General features: G+C 41.8%; 1 protein-coding gene and 1 long non-coding RNA gene across 2 annotated transcripts in view; one reads left to right on the forward strand and one right to left on the reverse strand.

The window, feature by feature from the left end:
* The window catches only part of LOC139982571 (uncharacterized), a 20,291-nt gene extending 17,413 nt beyond the window's left edge, over positions 1-2,878 (forward strand). The window contains exon 12 of the mRNA XM_071995483.1: positions 532-2,878. Coding sequence (XP_071851584.1) covers positions 532-2,291 — 1,760 coding nt within the window. The 3' untranslated portion in view covers positions 2,292-2,878. The remainder of the gene's footprint in view (positions 1-531) is intronic.
* On the reverse strand, positions 2,663-11,773 carry LOC139982573 (uncharacterized). The gene is made up of 2 exons (XR_011798204.1): positions 6,138-11,773; positions 2,663-5,965 (listed from the first exon to the last, which is right to left on the reverse strand). It is a non-coding gene; the product is annotated as an uncharacterized lncRNA (long non-coding RNA).
* Between the last annotated feature and the right edge of the window lie 440 nt (positions 11,774-12,213).

Consider the following 12,213-nt stretch of genomic DNA (forward strand, 5'->3'; position numbering starts at 1 on the left):
GTTCTCATCATTGCTATCTGTCTCACTGCATTGCCCTCTAATAAGGGTAAACAATATTTATTTATTTTTTTTTGTATCAATGGCTGTTCCCTGGATACAAATATTTCCTCAAAAAAAGAAAGAATTGTTACAGTCAGAAGTCTGATTATTTTACCAATGGATTCCTTGTTCCTGAAAACATAGGCTAGGTATATTTTAAAAAGTTTTGAGGGGTAATTAGAGGTGGAAATAGAGCAAAATATGTAACTTTATGGCGGCCATTTTGAAATCCAAAATGGCGGCCATACAGGTATCACTGTGATTTTCAGACTTTCCATGTAATAACAATTTCCAAAAATGTATATGTTAGCTAACCTACCATGATTTTGAACGAAAAAACATAGTGAGTCACCTGACTAGTCCTAACTTTGCCTCTTCTGTGTCTTTATCTGAGTAGGTCAAGTCATCCAAACCCTTCTTCCTTCCTCTGGCAGAGATGGGTCAGGCTTTTTAAATCATGTCTTTGACCTTCCCTTTATCTCTTTTCCCCAGATCCAGAGGACAACTGGTATTCGAGTGACGAGGAAGAGGGAGGAGGCAAGAAGTCGCAGAGCGAGGGCGGTAGTGCGGAGTCTCCAAAGCTGCGGATCAGGACGGAGAATCCCACGGTCGTCATTCCGGCCCCCTCCGCCATCAGCCCCGAGGCCAGTAATCGCGGCCCGCTCCTCTCCAGCGTACTGATCGCCAACAACAAACAGAACGAAGCCCAGAGCGCTCAGACTCAACTCCCGGGGGCCTTGGCCTCGCTCTTTTCCGGTTCTCCGGCCCCCAACAGCACCGCCGCGGCTCCCAACAGCAAGGCAGCTCCGTTGCCGTTGAACATCCTGGACCTGGTCACCAAGGGGACCAGCAGCGTGCAGAAGTCGAAGAATCCCCAGGTGCAGGACCTCTTCGCGGACATCCTGCCCAAGAAGAACAGCGCCCAGAGCGAGTACCGTCTGCTCGAGTGCATCCGAGACCCCAACCTGAAGGACCCCAGGGAGGGGCGGGAGCGGAGGTCCAAGGTCGGCATGATGCTCCGGGTCCTGAAGTGGAAGCAGAGCGAGTACACCGTGTCCGACCCGGACGAGCGCCCCAGTCTGCCCCCGATCGAACTCACCACGCCCACGGAGCTGAAACCCCCGCCGACATTCCCGACGGAGGCCGACGCCAGGACTCAGGCGATGATGGACGCGATTAAGAAAGTGATCAGTGAGGTGAGGGGTAAACCAGCCGACCCACGGAATCAGCGACCCCCTCAAATGAGGATGCCGCCTCAGGACCCCAGGGGGTTTCCCAACGACTCCAGGGCCGGTAACTTTCCGCCCCCACCGCCCGTCCCGATGGACGGGAGGAATAACGTGAGACCTCCGTATTCTATGCCTGGCCAACAGTCGCCGCGACACCCGGGCCCGCCTAGACAACAGGGCCCTCCTCCGCAGAGACCTCCCGGACCGGGGTTCGCTCGACACCCAATCGGACAACCCAGCCAGTCGTTCCCACCCCGAATGCTGAGACCTCCCAGACCTCCACAGCAGCAAGTTCCCACGGGATATTCCAACCCTCGGTTCGCCAACGCTGGCCCGAGGGGTCCTAGACCCATGAGGCCCGAACTCGGCCAGAGGATGCCTCATCGACCTAACAGACCCCCGCCGTTACTACAGCCACCGTTCGGTAGCCCACCCCGGGGTGGGCCCCAACAGCACGAGAGGATGCTGGGTCCACGTGGTCCAAGATTTGGGAATCCCAGGATGGCAGAGATCCCACCCCTAGAACCGCTGCGGATGGAGGGATCCAGGGACCCACGTGCAGCGGCGAGAGCCGGTGCCGCGGACCCGAGATTAGCCAAGCGGGGGGGCCCCCAGGCGGCCTCCTCGGACGTGGACATGCGAGTCAGCAAGGACCCCCGGTTGAGCCGTATGCAAGATCAGAGTAATTTTTCGGGAGGCCCCGTGGTGCCTCCAGGATTTGGTGTAAGCCAAGGATCGGGCGACGTGGACATGCGCCAATTGAACTCCCCACCACCACCGGCACAAGCACTCAGTACTTACAACAAAGAGAAACCGTCAGAAAATCATCCAACCTCTCCTTCTCCTCGCAGCAGCTTAGATCCCCGGCAAGCGGCCCGAACCGTGAACCCTTCGAACGATGTCGATCTAAGACCCAAACGTCCCAGTGTCGACGAGAGAGGGGGGCCAGGTGAGGATTCCGGCGGTATGCCCCTCAAGGACATGTTTAAGGGCAGGGACCCCACCGCGTCACCGTTTGTCTGACACTGCAGTGATGGTGACGAATTTTTTTAATTGAGAGCGGAACGGAATGGCAAGTTGCCATGGCAACACTTCCTACTACGAGCGCCGCAGACGTGGCTCGGTTTAACCGTCACGTCCGTGCGGACAAAAAAGGAGGAACGGTGCGGAGGTGGTGAGAAAACGGCACAGAACCGACCGATGGTGGTCACTTGCTCAAGGTCAAGGTAGTCTTATACCGCAAGTGACAGAAATGTACAGAAATACATTAATATCTAGAACTGTACACAGATGGGTGAATTCTAAGACCTCAAAAGCCCTAAAAAAAGGTGGCCATTTTGGATCTCAGAAATGAAAGAAATGCAGAGGTCCTGTACAAATTGTTACAATCCAAATTGTTTTTTTTTTTTTTTTCCTACTTCTCGTATGACTCGTAAGGTCTTGTGCAATCATGTTCTAATATTTATCTGGGCCTCTCTGTCACGCTGTTTACTATTTGTGGCACTAGGTTGTTATTTGTCAACCAGGAAATCGGGAATCGGATCAAAAAGTCTCACGTTTTCAAACAGTAAATGTTATGATGCGGAGGATGTGAAGCCTGAACTCGTCAAACTCTTCAAACTCCAATAATACCAAATAACTCAAATAACGAATCTGATTAATTTTAAAGATGTAAGTTGCGATGGGCATGTGAAGCAACACCATGGACCCACCACCACCTATCTTCATAGCTTGTTCAGTCATTGAGATATATGCTTCGCAAAGTCTTTTCTTTCCATTTTTACGCGGAGAACATTCATACAATAATTCTACGATAATCTGTGATATCACATATTGGTTAGAGCTTACATATGCATTTCTTAAATAGACTGATAATTTTACTTATTCAACAGAATGTAGTCAAAGTCACTTTGATACAGCACTCAATTTTGTTTTAATCTTGTTTTTTTTAATAAAGACATTTTTGTGTTGTACACGAGAGGTACGTAACACTGCTCGCATATTTCAGTTTAAAACTCGGAGCGAGTCAAAAATATTCAACCCTGTATGGTATTAACTATTTTCTTCGTCACTGGAAATCCAAATGGTCATGCTTGTTGATACTATCCCTTTAAAAAGAATATAAACCATTTTTGAAAAAATTATGCAGCTGAGCAGCACTGACCTGAAATATTTCTACAAAAAAAAATTGATTCCCCCCCCCCCCCTTAGGTTTAAGCTCAATGGAATATTTATTATATGTACATCTTCACTCATTACTCCCTTAATCTGCTGACCTCCTTGGCAAGTATTATATCAGTCAAAGGTCAAAGTTCATTCTTAAAATGCTGTTCATGTCACACATTCATGTTGTCTTTTCATACGGTGTGAACAGTAATCAAAGACGGCCACATATTCAAACTGGTAGAAAAATTGCGTCTGTCAAAATTAACTCAGCAGACGACCATTATCAAAACCCAAATGAAAATGACTCTTTTTTTTTTCTTTTTTTTTAGTTATGAGCTTCAGCACATTTACTGGTTTATTCATCACAATTATTTTTATATTCAGTTTACTCTGTGAAATATCATAGTGACTAAGGTTATCAGTGACTGTAATATAAGATACACACATATGTTGTTTACTGGGAGGGTCGTATTTTCAAGGGTGAGATTTGGTATGTAAGGATTGAAAGTCATCTTGGGTTTAACCAGGCAGGCCCGGAAATTTCAAGCTATTCACTGGCTAAGTGCCGGTTGATTTCGTGCCTTTTGGCAATAGAATGAAACTGGCATTTATACTTTTTTCCCCTCCAGTGAAAGCTTGCTCATGTTGTGTTTTTGTAAAAATTTCAAGCAAAAACTCAAGTGGGAAAGAAGTTTTGATTTTAGCCATGAAAACTTGAATGCAGTGTGGCATCATGTAGGTGCATGGGTGGTAACATAGGTAAGGAAGGGTCATCTGTTAGGATTGTCATTGTTTACATCAAAATGTCAACTTTTTACTTGAAAGTTCGAGAATAGTAATAAATAATGTTAAAAGTAGACAGTGTTTAATTGGTTTACATACAGTAAATCACTTTTTCGTCTGTCACACTATGTTTGCTTATAGCATAAATACACATATTCTTTTTGTATGTTTGAAATATTAAGTCAATCATTATGTGGCTAAACTTGTGTAATGCTAGGCCTGGTTTATACCACCAAGCTGTATTGAACATATATGCTGCTATATAAATGACTCCTAAATACAGAGTCTTCATCTCAGACGCTTTGCTGCATATTAAAAGGAAAAAGTGCAGTCGGCTGTGTTTGCAATATAAAATAAAATCGCCCGAAAGAGTCAATTGCCTTCATTATTGCAAAATTAGTATAAGCTTGTAACTAATTGTCCCAAAATTGTTTTGCATGTTCAAACTTAGAAAATGTTATAAAGAATAGTTTCCTAGGAGTTCACCTATCCTGAAACTGTTGTATGCTCTAGATGGGGGTGGGGTTAAGGGTATATAGGGGGAGGTGTGGTTTGCATTCTGCTGGCATATTTAGAGGCAATATGTATGAACTTTAGAGGGAAGTATCAAATATAGCTAACAGTTCTATTGGATTTGAACACATCATATCGGGAAGTTGTTGTACTTATTGAATCGTCACATGCCGTGTGTAATATCAAAATAATTATATTGGTTGTACACTAGTGGCTATTTGATGTACGCATCAACGCGAATATTCATGACCTTGTTTGTATGAGCACCCAGTTGGGACAATTTTTTCTATGTTATGTCCCGCTTCAGAGCACTCGTATTGTCAGTACGAGCAGTATGAATATCATGTTTTTTATCAGATCAAGATAAGGAACTGTTTGTACTGTCAATACCAGTGCTTTGAGAGCATGATATTGGTGTACAGTTTAGAGAGGTATTAGCATTAGGAAATTGTCCCAACCGAGTGGTACGAGTTCGTCGGAGGTAACTGTTTTTTTTTTAGTTCTTCCGTCTTTGCCTGCTCAGTTAGCTTGGAAAGTAGAAGTCTTCCCTTAGAGAAAAAGTGTCACTGACAGGACAGAGATGAATGTCCATTCCACTGGTGCTAAGATACTTCTCATAAAGTCTTGTCAAGTGGGTCATAATTATTAGGGGGTACTCTTCCTCAATGGAGATTTAAGACATTCCTCACAATTATGGAGCAACAAGGAATTGTGTGGTAGATTGGAGACCACTACAAAGGGGACCTTGGAAGGGGGGTGTGGGTGGGGGGCAGTGAGGAGATTGGGGAAAGGATTGGGTGATGTTTTTCTACAAACATTTAGCTGGTGTTATTGTAATTGACTCGGTTGATTTACATATAACAGAGATGTATGACGTCATGACTTGACATCAAGTGAATCCATATCATTTAAAACCATTTAAAGTTTATTAATATTGTCCCTGTAGTCAGAGATAACACAGCACCCTCTCGCCAATGACTGGACCCAAGTCGGGGTAAATAAGTAGTAAAGGAGTGTGGTTTGTTGCAAATCAAGTCTGACATTTTCACCTGACCAGACTACCTGGTTGTGTGTGTGTTATTAATGCATAGTTACAAGTCTGACATTTTGACAGACACCTGGTTGTTTGTGTTATTAATGCAAAGTTACTAGTCTGACATTTTGACAGACAGACTACCTGGTTGTGTGTGTGTGTTATTAATGCATAGTTACTAGTCTGACATTTTGACAGACACCTGGTTGTTTGTGTTATTAATGCATAGTTACAAGTCTGACATTTTGACAATACCTGGTTGTGTGTGTTATTAATGCATAGTTACAAGTCTGACATTTTGACAGACAGATACCTGGTTATGTGTGTGTTATTAATGCACTGTTATAAGTTTGACATTTTGACAAACAGACAACCTGGTTGTTTGTGTTATTAATGCATAGTTACTAGTCTGACATTTTGACAGAACCCGGTTATGTGTATGTTATTAATGCATAGTGTTATTGATGTACATCATGGTGCTGATTGTATTGTTTTGACACTAGAAGCTGTTTCACTTAAATGCAACCAAAAAAAAAACTCTTCAATTTACAACATTTTATTGAATATGGTGCTGAAACCTAGTTTACTGTTGAAATATTTGTAAAATTTGTTTCGAAAGGATTTTAATCTTGTTATTATTCTCATTGTTATTATTACGGGATATATTAAATATAAGGAGGGGGTGTGACCATTCATGGGTCCCCTAGTAAATAAAATGAAATTTAAAATGTCAAATGGGTGCATTTCTGAGGCATCTTTTGTCAGTAAATTAATTAGTTGGGGAAGAGGTGGGGGGGGGGCTGGGTAGGTGAACAAACTTGCCTTGTTCCTACTTGGAAATTTGTGTTTTTGTTCTAAATATAAACCAGAGAATACTCACTCCCACCCCCCCCCAGGTCCACTTCAAACATGCTACAGTCTAATAGTGGCCACTCATGTTCAACAAGCATTTTAGAGAGACATTCTCAGCAAATCTTTCCAAGTTACAAGACATTTTATCAGAGCCTGTCTTTCTAAGCACCCTTAAAATTAACTGCAAGATATAGGATTTATTGCACGCAGTACTAAAAAGAATTTTTTTTAAAAATTATATTTTCTTTTTCTATTCATTTACTCACCCCATGCTTGAATTGATGTTACATGTATGTGTGATCTATACAACCTATAAGAGCCTGTCACTTAAATTTGCAGTCAATGTCACCGTATATATGTACTCTACAGTAGTAGCAGGGAGTGCAATTGAAATAACACACCAAATGTTATAAACAGGGCACCTACCTAAACATTTTGAGGTGTGTGATTGTTAGCAAGCTTTGCGGAAATCTTAAAAGGCGATGGCTGATTTAGTCAGTGATGTAACATTTGTTAATATTTAGCCATATTAAAGTAGAAGATGTGGACCAGCAGGAAGTTTGAAAACCTTCTTTAACCTACTCGACTTCGAGAGTGATCTTCGGTGATCTTCAAAGGAAAAGATTTATATTTATTTCCTCGTATTAAAGACCACGAGATGTAGTCAAATGACAGTACTGACCAAAATAAGCTTCATTTTAGTGAAATGATGATCGGGACCAGTGTAACGTTCCATTGGTATCATGTATGAAGGGTTTAGTGTAAAGCATTGAAGAATTGCAAGAGAGTTTAAAGAAGAGAATACAAATTAAAAGTAAAGTCTAGTAGCCAGGCAGGAATTCAGAGTTGAAGGTGAACTAATAGTTTTAAAACTGGGTACCAACAATTAAAGGGAGGCCGGGTACATTACTTGTGGTCCTGTAACTTCTGAAGGTTAGTGGCACAGAAAAGGGTGCACAATAGTCTGCACCAAGGGCGGGGGAGGGGTGGGTGGGGGGATGTATGTAGGGGGTTATGAAAGTAAGAATAATCTGTCGTAGTTTGCTATGAGACCGGTCGACTTAACAAAAGGAGGAGCTGCTAACATAGAACTCCCGAAATCCAATTGGGCATTCGTCGAAATAATTACCGTCGTGTCCGTTTGACATACGACCAATGAGAATTCTCTATCAGGTGTACAATTTATTATGTAAAGTGCGTAAAAATGTACATCCATGATTTATTTAGATGTCTGTTCTATCTTCAGTATTTTGAAAAATCCTGCATTTTCTTAGCATAAATAACCCTTTAATTACTCTGCTGCAGACTATTGCTAATCTTGCCTCCTTGTGTTATAATCATTATAGCAATTTTTTGGGGCACGGAGAGCTCTGACATGGGATGGCGGAAATTTGGCCGTCGGATGTGTTGCCATGGCAACGGCTTCGTGTGAAGCCGTGCTTTATACATGTACATGTTTAGTGTTCGTAGTATTTAAGAGAATTTTCTAAATAAAAAGAAATTATTCAAGAGAATCTATTCATTTCTTTGTTCGCGAGTTTTCATTTTTTATGTAAGTAGTGTCCATATATGGTTATTATTTGTGTATCTAGTCACCCCTGCGTTGGGAAGAACTATTATTTACCTAGTCTTGCTTTGTAGGATGGGGCAGAATTGCAGTGTCGATATGTCATAGTGCAACATAAAAAATGTTTGTATCTCTAGCTGTTCCGTTTTCTAGATATTCTTCAGAGTATATGAAATGTCTGATATACTCTTTGAGGGCTTTAAAGGCATTGAAGCCTTGCCACAAACCGCGTGCCACACCCTGAAAAAGTTAACTTTCCGTTGCATGCAAGTGACGTTTTCTTCTTGTCGCTACAAAATGCAGACAGTAATGAAACGTGATACCTTGTTATCTTTTATCTAGACCTGAGATGTCCACGCTGCTATGTAAACTGTGTTGTGGGTATTGACCGTAGCTGTTATGTATAGACTGTACACTAGTGTCTAATTACCGACGGTAGCAGGCTGAGTGTGTATTTTCTGGGATCGATGGTGGTGTCAAATACTTCTGTTGCACCTCGTTCGAAACCGTCAGATTACTAAAAAATGGCCGATACGCCGTAACAAAGGCTTCCTCTGTCCAGGTTAAACATTCCCTTGTGGGCACAATGCGGACGACGATTAGCACACACAGTTCACTGACCGCGTGAATCACGGTGCAGCGTGGTTGGAGAGAAGTGTCGTAAATACATGATGTCGTAACTACATTTCGCATGATAACACGGTCGAGGAAAACAAAAACAGCGGCATCTGTCCTTTTAGTTCATACTCGTTCGTTCGTTTCCTCGTGAACTTTCGTTTTGATTTCGTGCGATTGTCCTTGTTACATCTTCGTTTTTATGGTGGCGCTTGTTCTTTTTTGTTCTGAGCACTTGTTCGTTTCGTGTGTGAGCGTTCGTTCTGAGTTTCATGCGAATGTTCTTTTGCTTACAATACATCTTCGTTTTTATGGTGGCGATTGATCTTTAGTGGATCAATTTTGACTCACCGGTGCTCCTTGTTTATCCTTCGGTTGCATGTGTTTGATATGTTTCGCTACATAATTGTCTTTTTATTTTAATATCTCTTTTTGCCTTCCAAAATTTTTACATTTCATATATTTCTTCTTTTTCAATTTTATTTCCTGTTTATTCGTTTCATCGTTGTAATTTTTGCCCAAATGGCCGCACACAAGTTGACAACCGGTAAGTTCAAGGACGATTCGTAGATATACAATGCACTAGTTTGACCTGTATTGCGCAATTGGCTGGGGACAAACTAAAACGAATGACAGCGAATGACAATTGACTTTGTACAGGGTTAATTATCATTCGCGAATGACAGCGAATGACAGCGAATGACAGCGAATGACAGCGAATGACAGCGAATGACAGCGAATGACAGCGAATGACAGCGAATGACAGCGAATGACAGCGAATGACAGCGAATGACAGCGAATGACAGCGAATGACAGCGAATGACAGCGAATGACAGCGAATGACAGCGAATGACAACGAAGGACAGTCTTGAGTGGAGATAGAATGATTAACGCGGTTATTGGTTTTCTGCGCAAAAAGGATTTGAGGAAAATCGCATGTTACGTGGTTGCAGGGTTTTGGTGTAATTTACGGATAGCAACCACAGGGAAAGTTTTTGTGTGAGAATGCGCTTGAGTGCTGTGCTTTTTACCTCTGTAGACTTATATAGAAAGATAACTGAAGCCGTTTCAAGATTATAGTATTTTTAGTTTCTATCAATTAATATCGGAAAAATGACGTTAAATTTACTTTTTAAAATCAGACTTACAATTTCGCTTACTATAAGGTGCGTTTGTATCTTGTTCGTACTTTACTAGATGTAGATACCCACGAAGTCTGAACTGTGATACCCGGTTGAAGCAAATGTCTGTGCTGTCATTATTGTCATTCGTTTTAGTCAACGCAATTTTTTAGTGTGTACAACATATTGTCATTCGTTATGTGTAACGCAATTGTCATTCGTTTTAGTAACACCCATTGGCTGTCGTATGAATCTTGAACTGGCTTAAATTGCAAAGATCTTGCGAACTCACACAATGCATATACTTGGTCTATTGTCATAAAAGGAAACTGGTATTTGGCGGGGTTGTAGTTGTTTTTTCCCCATCCGATTTGGCCGGTTACTTCACAGAAAAACTGGCATCCCAGCTATGAACAATGCAGTAAACAGATCGCGAGTCATGAAAAACATCATTCAAGAAATGCTATACTTACACTGGAAAAAAACCTGAAGTCGCGTCTATAGCAACAATTGCAGTGCATAAAGGAAATATATACCTGTTATCTTTACCTCCAGGTGGAATGCTATAAGATGTTACATAGTTAATTCACAAAAACCGTATTACAAGGTTGAGTAAACCCGCATTTTCAAATTAAAATCGAACGATCTCTTCACCGGATGACCTTTTACAAGTGTGAAAGAGAGTACACATGTCAGATGTATACAAGTTGGCGACTGCGGACTAAACTTGTACAGAAATCGTACGATACTAAGTCAGTGTTGCATTAGATTGATCATATGAGATATGATTGCGGTGTTGTAATAGTAATCCTTGGTGATATTTGTTAACCTTGTAAACCTCGATAGGTATTTACATTAATGTGCACAGGGTTATAAAAGAGGGAAGGGTTACGGTGGGTGCTTTGAGGGGTTACGGTGCGTGGGTTGAGGGGAACTTTTTCCGGCCTTTGATCTTCGATTTTAGGAGTATGAAGTTTTAGGGCTGTGCTGTAAGCGGATCCCAAATTTTCCGACTGGGTGTGTGTCTGTGAAATTGTTCAATGCGGGGGGTCCCTTATAGGAAATGTTGCATTCTGAGGTTAGGTCTATAATTTCGGTCCATGGGCAAGGTTGACTGAAAATGCTAATAAATACTTTTGAATTAAAAACAAAAGAAAATCTGTCGACTAAACATTTTTTTGGCCCCGACTGACCATGGAGGTGATGGGCTTTGAGTTTGACCACATAGTTTGACCTTATAGTCTGTGGACCGCCTGCTGTATGGAGAACGTGAACTTTGGGACACACTTTAAAACTATCATAGTGTAATATAACAAAATTCTACAAAGTGAACGACGCTTTAATCTCCAATTGTCTCGATTTTTGATCGAATCATTAGACAATGCACACAAGTTTGCAAAGGTACGTCAATGTGTTTACAAAATCCAATTGTTTGTTGTCGCTTATCAGACCCCCCTTTTTAATCTTTTGTTTAACGGATTTCGAAAGCTCTTCGACGAGGGCTTTGTTGTCAGTATTCAAGTATTCGCTTCTGATTAAATATCTGGAGAGATTTTATGTCTACAGTTTCGAGATAAAGGGTATTGGGGTTCACCAGTTACCATGCATGGAGTGAGCTGGAGTTGAGATCATTTTCAGTTGAGAATGGCCTAGGAGCAACTTTAGAGATATGACCAAATGGGCCTAGATTTTTTTTTTTTTTTTTGGGGGGGTCACTTGGATATATTAAAGTATGGGCGGGGAAGGGGCCCCTACCCCTCGGATATGTGTTGACATTTGGGTGGGTAGGGATTATGGAAACAGGTAGAGGATAATAGTGGATGAAAGGTAGGGAAGGAGAAACAAGGGAAGGGGAAATGTGAGGAAGGAGAAAACAGGGGAAGGGGTAAGTGCTGAGGGGTAATTGCTGAGAGGTCAGTGCTGAGGGGTAAGTGATGAGGGGTCAGTGTAAGTACGGAGGAACAAATTATTCCTAATACAAAACTGGGGTATGGGTTCAATGTTCAATGAGCTTAAAACTCGGTTTAAACGAGTACTATTAGTCACAAGAACTGATAAGAGTACAAGATGGTTGCTCTTTTATGAGTACAAAACAAATGAGTACTGTATGAGAACAGAAAATGGTACTCGAGTCAGTGTAGCCTACACATCTCGGTAACATTTGGTATGAAAAAATGACTGTGTGGGACAAGCATCCATATCACCGTAAGTCTGATACAGGTGGGACTAAGGAGAGGGGTCAGTGCAGATAAACGTATATGTATATATATATATATATATATATATATATATATA

The sequence above is a fragment of the Apostichopus japonicus genome, chromosome 16 (genome assembly GCF_037975245.1).
Source record: "Apostichopus japonicus isolate 1M-3 chromosome 16, ASM3797524v1, whole genome shotgun sequence".
NCBI classification, from domain to species: Eukaryota; Metazoa; Echinodermata; class Holothuroidea; order Aspidochirotida; family Stichopodidae; genus Apostichopus; species Apostichopus japonicus.